We start from the raw sequence: 12,467 nt of genomic DNA on the forward strand, positions 1-12,467 counted from the left end.
CCTTCATAGTGTTACTGTGTAATGTCCCAGCATTCCCAGCAGTGTCACCTCTCCAGTCAGCAGCTCAATCATCTTGTAGGCGAGTTCTAGGATCTTCAGGTCATTGATGTCCTCATGTATCAAGGGGTGAGGTGGAGGCCCCGTGATTGGGCTCAGGGGTCTTCCCCATCCCTCAGACACAGGGTCCTGACAGTGCTCACTAGAGGTCTTCTTCACCACTGTGTAATCCTGGTTATGGAGAGACACATTAATAAATCTCACTACAGACATTTCCAGAGTCCTCACCTCTCTAGTTCTGTCCATCTGTTATTCCCATAGATAAGAATGATGTAATGTGACGTCATCAGAATCTCTCACCTCTCCAGTAAGCCGGAAGAGGATCTCTAGGGTGAGGTGTAATATCCTCTCCGCCATCTTGTCTCTGTCCATATCCATCCTTCATGGGCAAGTCAAAAAAATTCTCTTCTATGGAAAGATCTTCACTGAGAGGATCCGAGACCTGAATGAGAAGATGAGCCGATGTAATATCATCAAAATCCTGTGTAATAATACAATTACTGGAGATAATAAGGGAAACATATGAGATTATTTTACACTATTTAGTTTTCTTCTTTGACATCTACTAATAAAACCTATATATCTAGGCCACAGACAACAAGCAGTTTCTTCTTCAGAGTCGGCAGCTGAATATGTTTCTCTCATAGACTCATCTTCCATAACGCAGAGAATAACGGAGCCTCCAGCACCGACCTCCACCCGCAGAGCCGCACTCCACATAGAGAATAATGGAGCCTCCAGCACCGACCTCCACCCACAGAGCCGCACTCCACATAGAGAATAATGGAGCCTCCAGCACCGACCTCCACCCGCAGAGCCGCACTCCACATAGAGAATAATGGGGCCTCCAGCACCGACCTCCACCCGCAGAGCCACAGAGAGAATGATGGAGCCGCCAGCACCGACCTCAACCTGCAGAGCCGCACTCCACATAGAGAATAATGGAGCCTCCAGCACCGACCTCCACCCGCAGAGCCGCACTCCACATAGAGAATAATGGAGCCTCCAGCACCGACCTCCACCCGCACTCCACATAGAGAATAATGGGGCCTCCAGCACCGACCTCCACCCGCAGAGCCACAGAGAGAATGATGGAGCCGCCAGCACCGACCTCAACCTGCAGAGCCGCACTCCACATAGAGAATAATGGAGCCTCCAGCACCGACCTCCATCCGCAGAGCCACACATCACATAGAGAATAATGGGGCCTCCAGCACCGACCTCCACCCGCAGAGCCACACTGCACATGGAGGCTCCATTATTCTCTATGTGATGTGTGGCTCTGCGGGTGGAGGTCGGTGCTGGAGGCTCCATTATTCTCTAGCACCGACCTCCACTCGCAGAGCCGCACTACACATAGGGAATAATGGAGCCTCCAGCACCGACCTCCACCCGCAGAGCCGCACTCCACATAGAGAATAACGGAGCCTCCAGCACCGCCTCCACTCGCAGAGCCGCACTCCACATAGAGAATAATGGAGCCTCCAGCACCGACCTCCACCCGCACTCCACATAGAGAATAATGGAGCCTCCAGCACCAACCTCCACCCGCAGAGCCCCACTCCACATAGAGAATAATGGAGCCTCCAGCACCGACCTCCACCCGCAGAGCCGCACTCCACATAGAGAATAATGGGGCCTCCAGCACCGACCTCCACCCGCAGAGCCACAGAGAGAATGATGGAGCCTCCAGCACCGACCTCCACCTGCAGAGCCGCACTCCACATAGAGAATAATGGAGCCTCCAGCACCGTCCTCCACCACCAGAGCCGCACTCCTCATAGAGAATAATGGAGCCTCCAGCACCGACCTCCACCAGCAGAGCCGCACTCCACATAGAGAATAATGGAGCCTCCAGCACCGCCTCCACTCGCAGAGCCGCACTCCACATAGAGAATAATGGAGCCTCCAGCACCGACCTCCACCCGCAGAGCCGCACTCCACATAGAGAATAATGGAGCCTCCAGCACCGACCTCCACCCGCAGAGCCGCACTCCACATAGAGAATAATGGAGCCTCCAGCACCAACCTCCACCCGCAGAGCCGCACTCCACATAGAGAATAATTGAGCCTCCAGCACCGACCTCCACCCGCAGAGCCGCACTCCACATAGAGAATAATGGAGCCTCCAGCACCGACCTCCACCCGCACTCCACATTGAGAATAATGGAGCCTCCAGCACCGACCTCCACCCGCAGAGCCGCACTCCACATAGAGAATAATGGAGCCTCCAGCACCGACCTCCACCCGCAGAGCCGCACTCCACATAGAGAATAATGGAGCCTCCAGCACCGACCTCCACCCGCAGAGCCGCACTCCACATAGAGAATAATGGAGCCTCCAGCACCGACCTCCACCCGCAGAGCCGCACTCCACATAGAGAATAATGGAGCCTCCAGCACCGACCTCCACCCGCAGAGCCGCACACCACGGAGCCTCCAGCACCGACCTCCACCCGCAGAGCCGCACTCCACATAGAGAATAATGGAGCCTCCAGCACCGACCTCCACCCGCACTCCAAATAGAGAATAATAGAGCCTCCAGCACCGACTTCCACCCGCAGAGCCGCACTCCACATAGAGAATAATGGAGCCTCCAGCACCGACCTCCACCCGCAGAGCCGCACTCCACATAGAGAATAATGGAGCCTCCAGCACCGACCTCCACCCGCAGAGCCGCACTCCACATAGAGAATAATGGAGCCTCCAGCACCGACCTCCACCCGCAGAGCCGCACTCCACGGAGCCTCCAGCACCGACCTCCACCCGCAGAGCCGCACTCCACATAGAGAATAATGGAGCCTCCAGCACCGACCTCCACCCGCAGAGCCGCACTCCACATAGAGAATAATGGGGCCTCCAGCACCGATCTCCACCCACACTCCACATAGAGAATAATGGAGCCTCCAGCACCGACCCCCACCCGCAGAGCCGCACTCCCCATAGAGAATAATGGGGCCTCCAGCACCGACCTCCACCCGCAGAGCCGCACTCCACATAGAGAATAATGGAGCCTCCAGCACCGACCTCCACCCGCAGAGCCGCACTCCACATAGAGAATAATGGAGCCTCCAGCACCGACCTCCACCCGCAGAGCCGCACTCCACATAGAGAATAATGGAGCCTCCAGCACCGACCTCCATCCGCAGAGCCACACATCACATAGAGAATAATGGAGCCTCCAGCACCGACCTCCACCCGCACTCCACATAGAGAATAATGGAGCCTCCAGCACCGACCTCCACCCGCAGAGCCACACTCCACATAGAGAATAATGGAGCCTCCAGCACCGACCTCCACCCGCAGAGCCGCACTCCACGGAGCCTCCAGCACCGACCTCCACCCGCAGAGCCGCACTCCACATAGAGAATAATGGAGCCTCCAGCACCGACCTCCACCCGCAGAGCCACACTCCACATAGAGAATAATGGAGCCTCCAGCACCGACCTCCACCCGCAGAGCAGCACTCCACATAGAGAATAATGGAGCCTCCAGCACCGACCTCTGCCCGCAGAGTCGCACTCCACATAGAGAATAATGGAGCCTCCAGCACCGACCTCCACCCGCACTCCAAATAGAGAATAATAGAGCCTCCAGCACCGACTTCCACCCGCAGAGCCGCACTCCACATAGAGAATAATGGAGCCTCCAGCACCGACCTCCACCCGCAGAGCCGCACTCCACATAGAGAATAATGGAGCCTCCAGCACCGACCTCCACCCGCAGAGCCGCACTCCACAGAGAATAATGGAGCCTCCAGCACCAACCTCCACTCGCAGAGCCGCACTCCACATAGAGAATAATGGGGCCTCCAGCACCGACCTCCACTCGCAGAGCCGCACTCCACATAGAGAATAATGGAGCCTCCAGCACCTACCTCCACTCGCAGAGCCGCACTCCACATAGAGAATAATGGAGCCTCCAGCACCGACCTCCACCCACAGAGCCGGACTCCACATAGAAAATAATGGGGCCTCCAGCACCGACCTCCACCCGCAGAGCCACACTCCAAATAGAGAATAATGTAACCTACAGCACCGACCTCCACCCGCAGAGCCGGACTCCACATAGAGAATAATGGAGCCTCCAGCACCGACCTCCATCCGCAGAGCCACACATCACATAGAGAATAATGGGGCCTCCAGCACCGACCTCCACCCGCAGAGCCACAGAGAGAATGATGGAGCCGCCAGCACCGACCTCAACCCGCAGAGCCGCACTCCACATAGAGAATAATGGAGCCTCCAGCACCGACCTCCACCCGCAGAGCCGCACTCCACATAGAGAATAATGGAGCCTCCAGCACCGACCTCCATCCGCAGAGCCACACATCACATAGAGAATAATGGGGCCTCCAGCACCGACCTCCACCCGCAGAGCCACACTGCACATGGAGGCTCCATTATTCTCTATGTGATGTGTGGCTCTGCGGGTGGAGGTCGGTGCTGGAGGCTCCATTATTCTCTAGCACCGACCTCCACCCGCAGAGCCGCACTCCACATAGAGAATAACGGAGCCTCCAGCACCGACCTCCACCCACAGAGCCGCACTCCACATAGAGAATAATGGAGCCTCCAGCACCGACCTCCACCCGCAGAGCCGCACTCCACATAGAGAATAATGGGGCCTCCAGCACCGACCTCCACCCGCAGAGCCACAGAGAGAATGATGGAGCCGCCAGCACCGACCTCAACCTGCAGAGCCGCACTCCACATAGAGAATAATGGAGCCTCCAGCACCGACCTCCACCCGCAGAGCCGCACTCCACATAGAGAATAATGGAGCCTCCAGCACCGACCTCCACCCGCAGAGCCGCACTCCACATAGAGAATAATGGGGCCTCCAGCACCGACCTCCACCCGCAGAGCCACAGAGAGAATGATGGAGCCTCCAGCACCGACCTCCACCTGCAGAGCCGCACTCCACATAGAGAATAATGGAGCCTCCAGCACCGTCCTCCACCACCAGAGCCGCACTCCTCATAGAGAATAATGGAGCCTCCAGCACCGACCTCCACCAGCAGAGCCGCACTCCACATAGAGAATAATGGAGCCTCCAGCACCGCCTCCACTCGCAGAGCCGCACTCCACATAGAGAATAATGGAGCCTCCAGCACCGACCTCCACCCGCAGAGCCGCACTCCACATAGAGAATAATGGAGCCTCCAGCACCGACCTCCACCCGCAGAGCCGCACTCCACATAGAGAATAATGGAGCCTCCAGCACCAGCCTCCACCCGCAGAGCCGCACTCCACATAGAGAATAATTGAGCCTCCAGCACCGACCTCCACCCGCAGAGCCGCACTCCACATAGAGAATAATGGAGCCTCCAGCACCGACCTCCACCCGCACTCCACATAGAGAATAATGGAGCCTCCAGCACCGACCTCCACCCGCAGAGCCGCACTCCACATAGAGAATAATGGAGCCTCCAGCACCGACCTCCACCCGCAGTGCCGCACTCCACATAGAGAATAATGGAGCCTCCAGCACCGACCTCCACCCGCAGAGCCGCACTCCACATAGAGAATAATGGAGCCTCCAGCACCGACCTCCACCCGCAGAGCCGCACTCCACGGAGCCTCCAGCACCGACCTCCACCCGCAGAGCCGCACTCCACATAGAGAATAATGGAGCCTCCAGCACCGACCTCCACCCGCACTCCAAATAGAGAATAATAGAGCCTCCAGCACCGACTTCCACCCGCAGAGCCGCACTCCACATAGAGAATAATGGAGCCTCCAGCACCGACCTCCACCCGCAGAGCCGCACTCCACATAGAGAATAATGGAGCCTCCAGCACCGACCTCCACCCGCAGAGCCGCACTCCACATAGAGAATAATGGGGCCTCCAGCACCGATCTCCACCCACACTCCACATAGAGAATAATGGAGCCTCCAGCACCAACCTCCACCCGCAGAGCCGCACTCCACATAGAGAATAATGGAGCCTCCAGCACCGACCCCCACCCGCAGAGCCGCACTGCACATAGAGAATAATGGAGCCTCCAGCACCGACCCCCACCCGCAGAGCCACACTGCACATAGAGAATAATGGAGCCTCCAGCACCGACCTCCACCCGCAGAGCCGCACTCCACATAGAGAATAATGGGGCCTCCAGCACCGACCTCCACCCGCAGAGCCGCACTCCACATAGAGAATAATGGAGCCTCCAGCACCGACCTCCACCCGCAGAGCCGCACTCCACATAGAGAATAATGGAGCCTCCAGCACCGACCTCCACCCGCAGAGCCGCACTCCACATAGAGAATAATGGAGCCTCCAGCACCGACCTCCACCAGCAGAGCCGCACTCCTCATAGAGAATAATGGAGCCTCCAGCACCGACCTCCACCCGCAGAGCCACAGAGAGAATGATGGAGCCTCCAGCACCGACCTCCACCCGCACTCCACATAGAGAATAATGGAGCCTCCAGCACCGACCTCCACCCGCAGAGCCACACTCCACATAGAGAATAATGGAGCCTCCAGCACCGACCTCCACCCGCAGAGCCACACTCCACATAGAGAATAATGGAGCCTCCAGCACCGACCTCCACCCGCAGAGCAGCACTCCACATAGAGAATAATGGAGCCTCCAGCACCGACCTCCACCCGCAGAGCCGCACTCCACATAGAGAATAATGGAGCCTCCAGCACCGACCTCCACCCGCACTCCACATAGAGAATAATGGAGCCTCCAGCACCGACCTCCACCCGCAGAGCCGCACTCCACATAGAGAATAATGGGGCCTCCAGCACCGACCTCCACCCGCAGAGCCGCCCTCCACATAGAGACTAATGGAGCCTCCAGCACCGACCTCTGCCCGCAGAGCCGCACTCCACATAGAGAATAATGGAGCCTCCAGCACCGACCTCCACCCGCAGAGCCGCACTCCACAGAGAATAATGGAGCCTCCAGCACCAACCTCCACTCGCAGAGCCGCACTCCACATAGAGAATAATGGAGCCTCCAGCACCTACCTCCACTCGCAGAGCCGCCCTCCACATAGAGAATAATGGGGCCTCCAGCACCGACCTCCACTCGCAGAGCCGCACTCCACATAGAGAATAATGGAGCCTCCAGCACCTACCTCCACTCGCAGAGCCGCACTCCACATAGAGAATAATGGAGCCTCCAGCACCGACCTCCACCCACAGAGCCGGACTCCACATAGAAAATAATGGGGCCTCCAGCACCGACCTCCACCCGCAGAGCCACACTCCAAATAGAGAATAATGTAACCTACAGCACCGACCTCCACCCGCAGAGCCGGACTCCACATAGAGAATAATGGAGCCTCCAGCACCGACCTCCATCCGCAGAGCCACACATCACATAGAGAATAATGGGGCCTCCAGCACCGACCTCCACCCGCAGAGCCACAGAGAGAATGATGGAGCCGCCAGCACCGACCTCAACCCGCAGAGCCGCACTCCACATAGAGAATAATGGAGCCTCCAGCACCGACCTCCATCCGCAGAGCCACACATCACATAGAGAATAATGGGGCCTCCAGCACCGACCTCCACCCGCAGAGCCACACTGCACATGGAGGCTCCATTATTCTCTATGTGATGTGTGGCTCTGCGGGTGGAGGTCGGTGCTGGAGGCTCCATTATTCTCTAGCACCGACCTCCACCCGCAGAGCCGCACTCCACATAGAGAATAACGGAGCCTCCAGCACCGCCTCCACTCGCAGAGCCGCACTCCACATAGAGAATAATGGAGCCTCCAGCACCGACCTCCACCCGCACTCCACATAGAGAATAATGGAGCCTCCAGCACCAACCTCCACCCGCAGAGCCGCACTCCACATAGAGAATAATGGAGCCTCCAGCACCGACCTCCACCCGCAGAGCCGCACTCCACATAGAGAATAATGGGGCCTCCAGCACCGACCTCCACCCGCAGAGCCACAGAGAGAATGATGGAGCCTCCAGCACCGACCTCCACCAGCAGAGCCGCACTCCACATAGAGAATAATGGAGCCTCCAGCACCGACCTCCACCCGCAGAGCCGCACTCCACATAGAGAATAATGGAGCCTCCAGCACCGACCTCCACCCGCAGAGCCGCACTCCACATAGAGAATAATGGAGCCTCCAGCACCAACCTCCACCCGCAGAGCCGCACTCCACATAAAGAATAATTGAGCCTCCAGCACCGACCTCCACCCGCAGAGCCGCACTCCACATAGAGAATAATGGAGCCTCCAGCACCGACCTCCACCCGCAGTGCCGCACTCCACATAGAGAATAATGGAGCCTCCAGCACCGACCTCCACCCGCAGAGCCGCACTCCACATAGAGAATAATGGAGCCTCCAGCACCGACCTCCACCCGCAGAGCCGCACTCCACATAGAGAATAATGGAGCCTCCAGCACCGACCTCCACCCGCACTCCACATAGAGAATAATGGAGCCTCCAGCACCGACCTCCACCCGCAGAGCCGCACTCCACATAGAGAATAATGGAGCCTCCAGCACCGACCTCCACCCGCAGAGCCGCACTCCACATAGAGAATAATGGAGCCTCCAGCACCGACCTCCACCCGCAGAGCCGCACTCCACGGAGCCTCCAGCACCGACCTCCACCCGCAGAGCCGCACTCCACATAGAGAATAATGGAGCCTCCAGCACCGACCTCCACCCGCACTCCAAATAGAGAATAATAGAGCCTCCAGCACCGACTTCCACCCGCAGAGCCGCACTCCACATAGAGAATAATGGAGCCTCCAGCACCGACCTCCACCCGCAGAGCCGCACTCCACATAGAGAATAATGGGGCCTCCAGCACCGATCTCCACCCACACTCCACATAGAGAATAATGGAGCCTCCAGCACCAACCTCCACCCGCAGAGCCGCACTCCACATAGAGAATAATGGAGCCTCCAGCACCGACCTCCACCCGCAGAGCCGCACTCCACATAGAGAATAATGGAGCCTCCAGCACCGACCTCCACCCGCACTCCACATAGAGAATAATGGAGCCTCCAGCACCGACCTCCACCCGCAGAGCCGCACTCCACATAGAGAATAATGGAGCCTCCAGCACCGACCTCCACCCGCAGAGCCGCACTCCACAGAGAATAATGGAGCCTCCAGCACCAACCTCCACTCGCAGAGCCGCACTCCACATAGAGAATAATGGAGCCTCCAGCACCTACCTCCACTCGCAGAGCCGCCCTCCACATAGAGAATAATGGGGCCTCCAGCACCGACCTCCACTCGCAGAGCCGCACTCCACATAGAGAATAATGGAGCCTCCAGCACCTACCTCCACTCGCAGAGCCGCACTCCACATAGAGAATAATGGAGCCTCCAGCACCGACCTCCACCCACAGAGCCGGACTCCACATAGAAAATAATGGGGCCTCCAGCACCGACCTCCACCCGCAGAGCCACACTCCAAATAGAGAATAATGTAACCTACAGCACCGACCTCCACCCGCAGAGCCGGACTCCACATAGAGAATAATGGAGCCTCCAGCACCGACCTCCATCCGCAGAGCCACACATCACATAGAGAATAATGGGGCCTCCAGCACCGACCTCCACCCGCAGAGCCACAGAGAGAATGATGGAGCCGCCAGCACCGACCTCAACCCGCAGAGCCGCACTCCACATAGAGAATAATGGAGCCTCCAGCACCGACCTCCATCCGCAGAGCCACACATCACAGAGAATAATGGGGCCTCCAGCACCGACCTCCACCCGCAGAGCCACACTGCACATGGAGGCTCCATTATTCTCTATGTGATGTGTGGCTCTGCGGGTGGAGGTCGGTGCTGGAGGCTCCATTATTCTCTAGCACCGACCTCCACCCGCAGAGCCGCACTCCACATAGAGAATAACGGAGCCTCCAGCACCGCCTCCACTCGCAGAGCCGCACTCCACATAGAGAATAATGGAGCCTCCAGCACCGACCTCCACCCGCACTCCACATAGAGAATAATGGAGCCTCCAGCACCAACCTCCACCCGCAGAGCCGCACTCCACATAGAGAATAATGGAGCCTCCAGCACCGACCTCCACCCGCAGAGCCGCACTCCACATAGAGAATAATGGGGCCTCCAGCACCGACCTCCACCCGCAGAGCCACAGAGAGAATGATGGAGCCTCCAGCACCGACCTCCACCAGCAGAGCCGCACTCCACATAGAGAATAATGGAGCCTCCAGCACCGCCTCCACTCGCAGAGCCGCACTCCACATAGAGAATAATGGAGCCTCCAGCACCGACCTCCACCCGCAGAGCCGCACTCCACATAGAGAATAATGGAGCCTCCAGCACCGACCTCCACCCGCAGAGCCGCACTCCACATAGAGAATAATGGAGCCTCCAGCACCAACCTCCACCCGCAGAGCCGCACTCCACATAAAGAATAATTGAGCCTCCAGCACCGACCTCCACCCGCAGAGCCGCACTCCACATAGAGAATAATGGAGCCTCCAGCACCGACCTCCACCCGCACTCCACATAGAGAATAATGGAGCCTCCAGCACCGACCTCCACCCGCAGAGCCGCACTCCACATAGAGAATAATGGAGCCTCCAGCACCGACCTCCACCCGCAGAGCCGCACTCCACATAGAGAATAATGGAGCCTCCAGCACCGACCTCCACCCGCAGAGCCGCACTCCACGGAGCCTCCAGCACCGACCTCCACCCGCAGAGCCGCACTCCACATAGAGAATAATGGAGCCTCCAGCACCGACCTCCACCCGCACTCCAAATAGAGAATAATAGAGCCTCCAGCACCGACTTCCACCCGCAGAGCCGCACTCCACATAGAGAATAATGGAGCCTCCAGCACCGACCTCCACCCGCAGAGCCGCACTCCACATAGAGAATAATGGGGCCTCCAGCACCGATCTCCACCCACACTCCACATAGAGAATAATGGAGCCTCCAGCACCAACCTCCACCCGCAGAGCCGCACTCCACATAGAGAATAATGGAGCCTCCAGCACCGACCCCCACCCGCAGAGCCGCACTCCCCATAGAGAATAATGGAGCCTCCAGCACCGACCTCCACCCGCAGAGCCACACTCCACATAGAGAATAATGAAGCCTCCAGCACCGATCTCCACCCGCAGAGCCGCACTCCACATAGAGACTAATGGAGCCTCCAGCACCGACCTCCACCCGCAGAGCCGCACTCCACATAGAGAATAATGAAGCCTCCAGCACCGACCTCCACCCGCAGAGCCGCACTCCACATAGAGAATAATGAAGCCTCCAGCACCGACCTCCACCCGCAGAGCCGCACTCCACATAGAGAATAATGGAGCCTCCAGCACCGACCTCCACCCGCAGAGCCGCACTCCACATAGAGAATAATGAAGCCTCCAGCACCGACCTCCACCCGCAGAGCCGCACTCCACATAGAGAATAATGGAGCCTCCAGCACCGACCTCCACCCGCAGAGCCGCACTCCACATAGAGAATAATGGAGCCTCCAGCACCGACCTTCACCCGCAGAGCCGCACTCCACATAGAGAATAATGGAGCCTCCAGCACCGACCTCCACCCGCAGAGCCGCACTCCACATAGAGAATAATGGAGCCTCCAGCACCGACCTCCACCCGCAGAGCCGCACTCCACATAGAGAATAATGAAGCCTCCAGCACCGACCTCCACCCGCAGAGCCGCACTCCACATAGAGAATAATGGAGCCTCCAGCACCGACCTCCACCCGCAGAGCCGCACTCCACATAGAGAATAATGGAGCCTCCAGCACCGACCTTCACCCGCAGAGCCGCACTCCACATAGAGAATAATGGAGCCTCCAGCACCGACCTCCACCCGCAGAGCCGCACTCCACATAGAGAATAATGGAGCCTCCAGCACCGACCTCCACCCGCAGAGCCGCACTCCACATAGAGAATAATGAAGCCTCCAGCACCGACCTCCACCCGCAGAGCCGCACTCCACATAGAGAATAATGGAGCCTCCAGCACCGACCTCCACCCGCAGAGCCGCACTCCACATAGAGAATAATGGAGCCTCCAGCACCGACCTTCACCCGCAGAGCCGCACTCCACATAGAGAATAATGGAGCCTCCAGCACCGACCTCCACCCGCAGAGCCGCACTCCACATAGAGAATAATGGAGCCTCCAGCACCGACCTCCACCCGCAGAGCCGCACTCCACATAGAGAATAATGGGGCCTCCAGCACCGACCTCCACCCGCAGAGCCGCACTCCACATAGAGAATAATGGAGCCTCCAGCACCGACCTCCACCCGCAGAGCCGCACTCCACATAGAGAATAATGGAGCCTCCAGCACCGACCTCCACCCGCAGAGCCGCACTCCACATAGAGAATAATGAAGCCTCCAGCACCGACCTCCACCCGCAGAGCCGCACTCCAGATGGTAGCGTCTAGATTGCAGTTGATTTCTTGA

General features: G+C 58.3%; 1 protein-coding gene across 1 annotated transcript in view; it reads right to left on the reverse strand.

Annotated features, from left to right (window-relative positions):
- Window positions 1-12,466, reverse strand: part of LOC143767682 (uncharacterized) — a 33,367-nt gene extending 20,901 nt beyond the window's left edge. The window contains exons 1-3 of the mRNA XM_077256165.1: window positions 12,410-12,466; window positions 358-499; window positions 49-228 (exon numbers count right to left, since the gene is read on the reverse strand). Coding sequence (XP_077112280.1) covers window positions 49-228; window positions 358-435 — 258 coding nt within the window. The 5' untranslated portion in view covers window positions 436-499; window positions 12,410-12,466. The remainder of the gene's footprint in view (window positions 1-48; window positions 229-357; window positions 500-12,409) is intronic.
- Between the last annotated feature and the right edge of the window lies 1 nt (window position 12,467).

Source organism: Ranitomeya variabilis, chromosome 4 (genome assembly GCF_051348905.1).
Source record: "Ranitomeya variabilis isolate aRanVar5 chromosome 4, aRanVar5.hap1, whole genome shotgun sequence".
NCBI lineage: Eukaryota > Metazoa > Chordata > Amphibia > Anura > Dendrobatidae > Ranitomeya > Ranitomeya variabilis.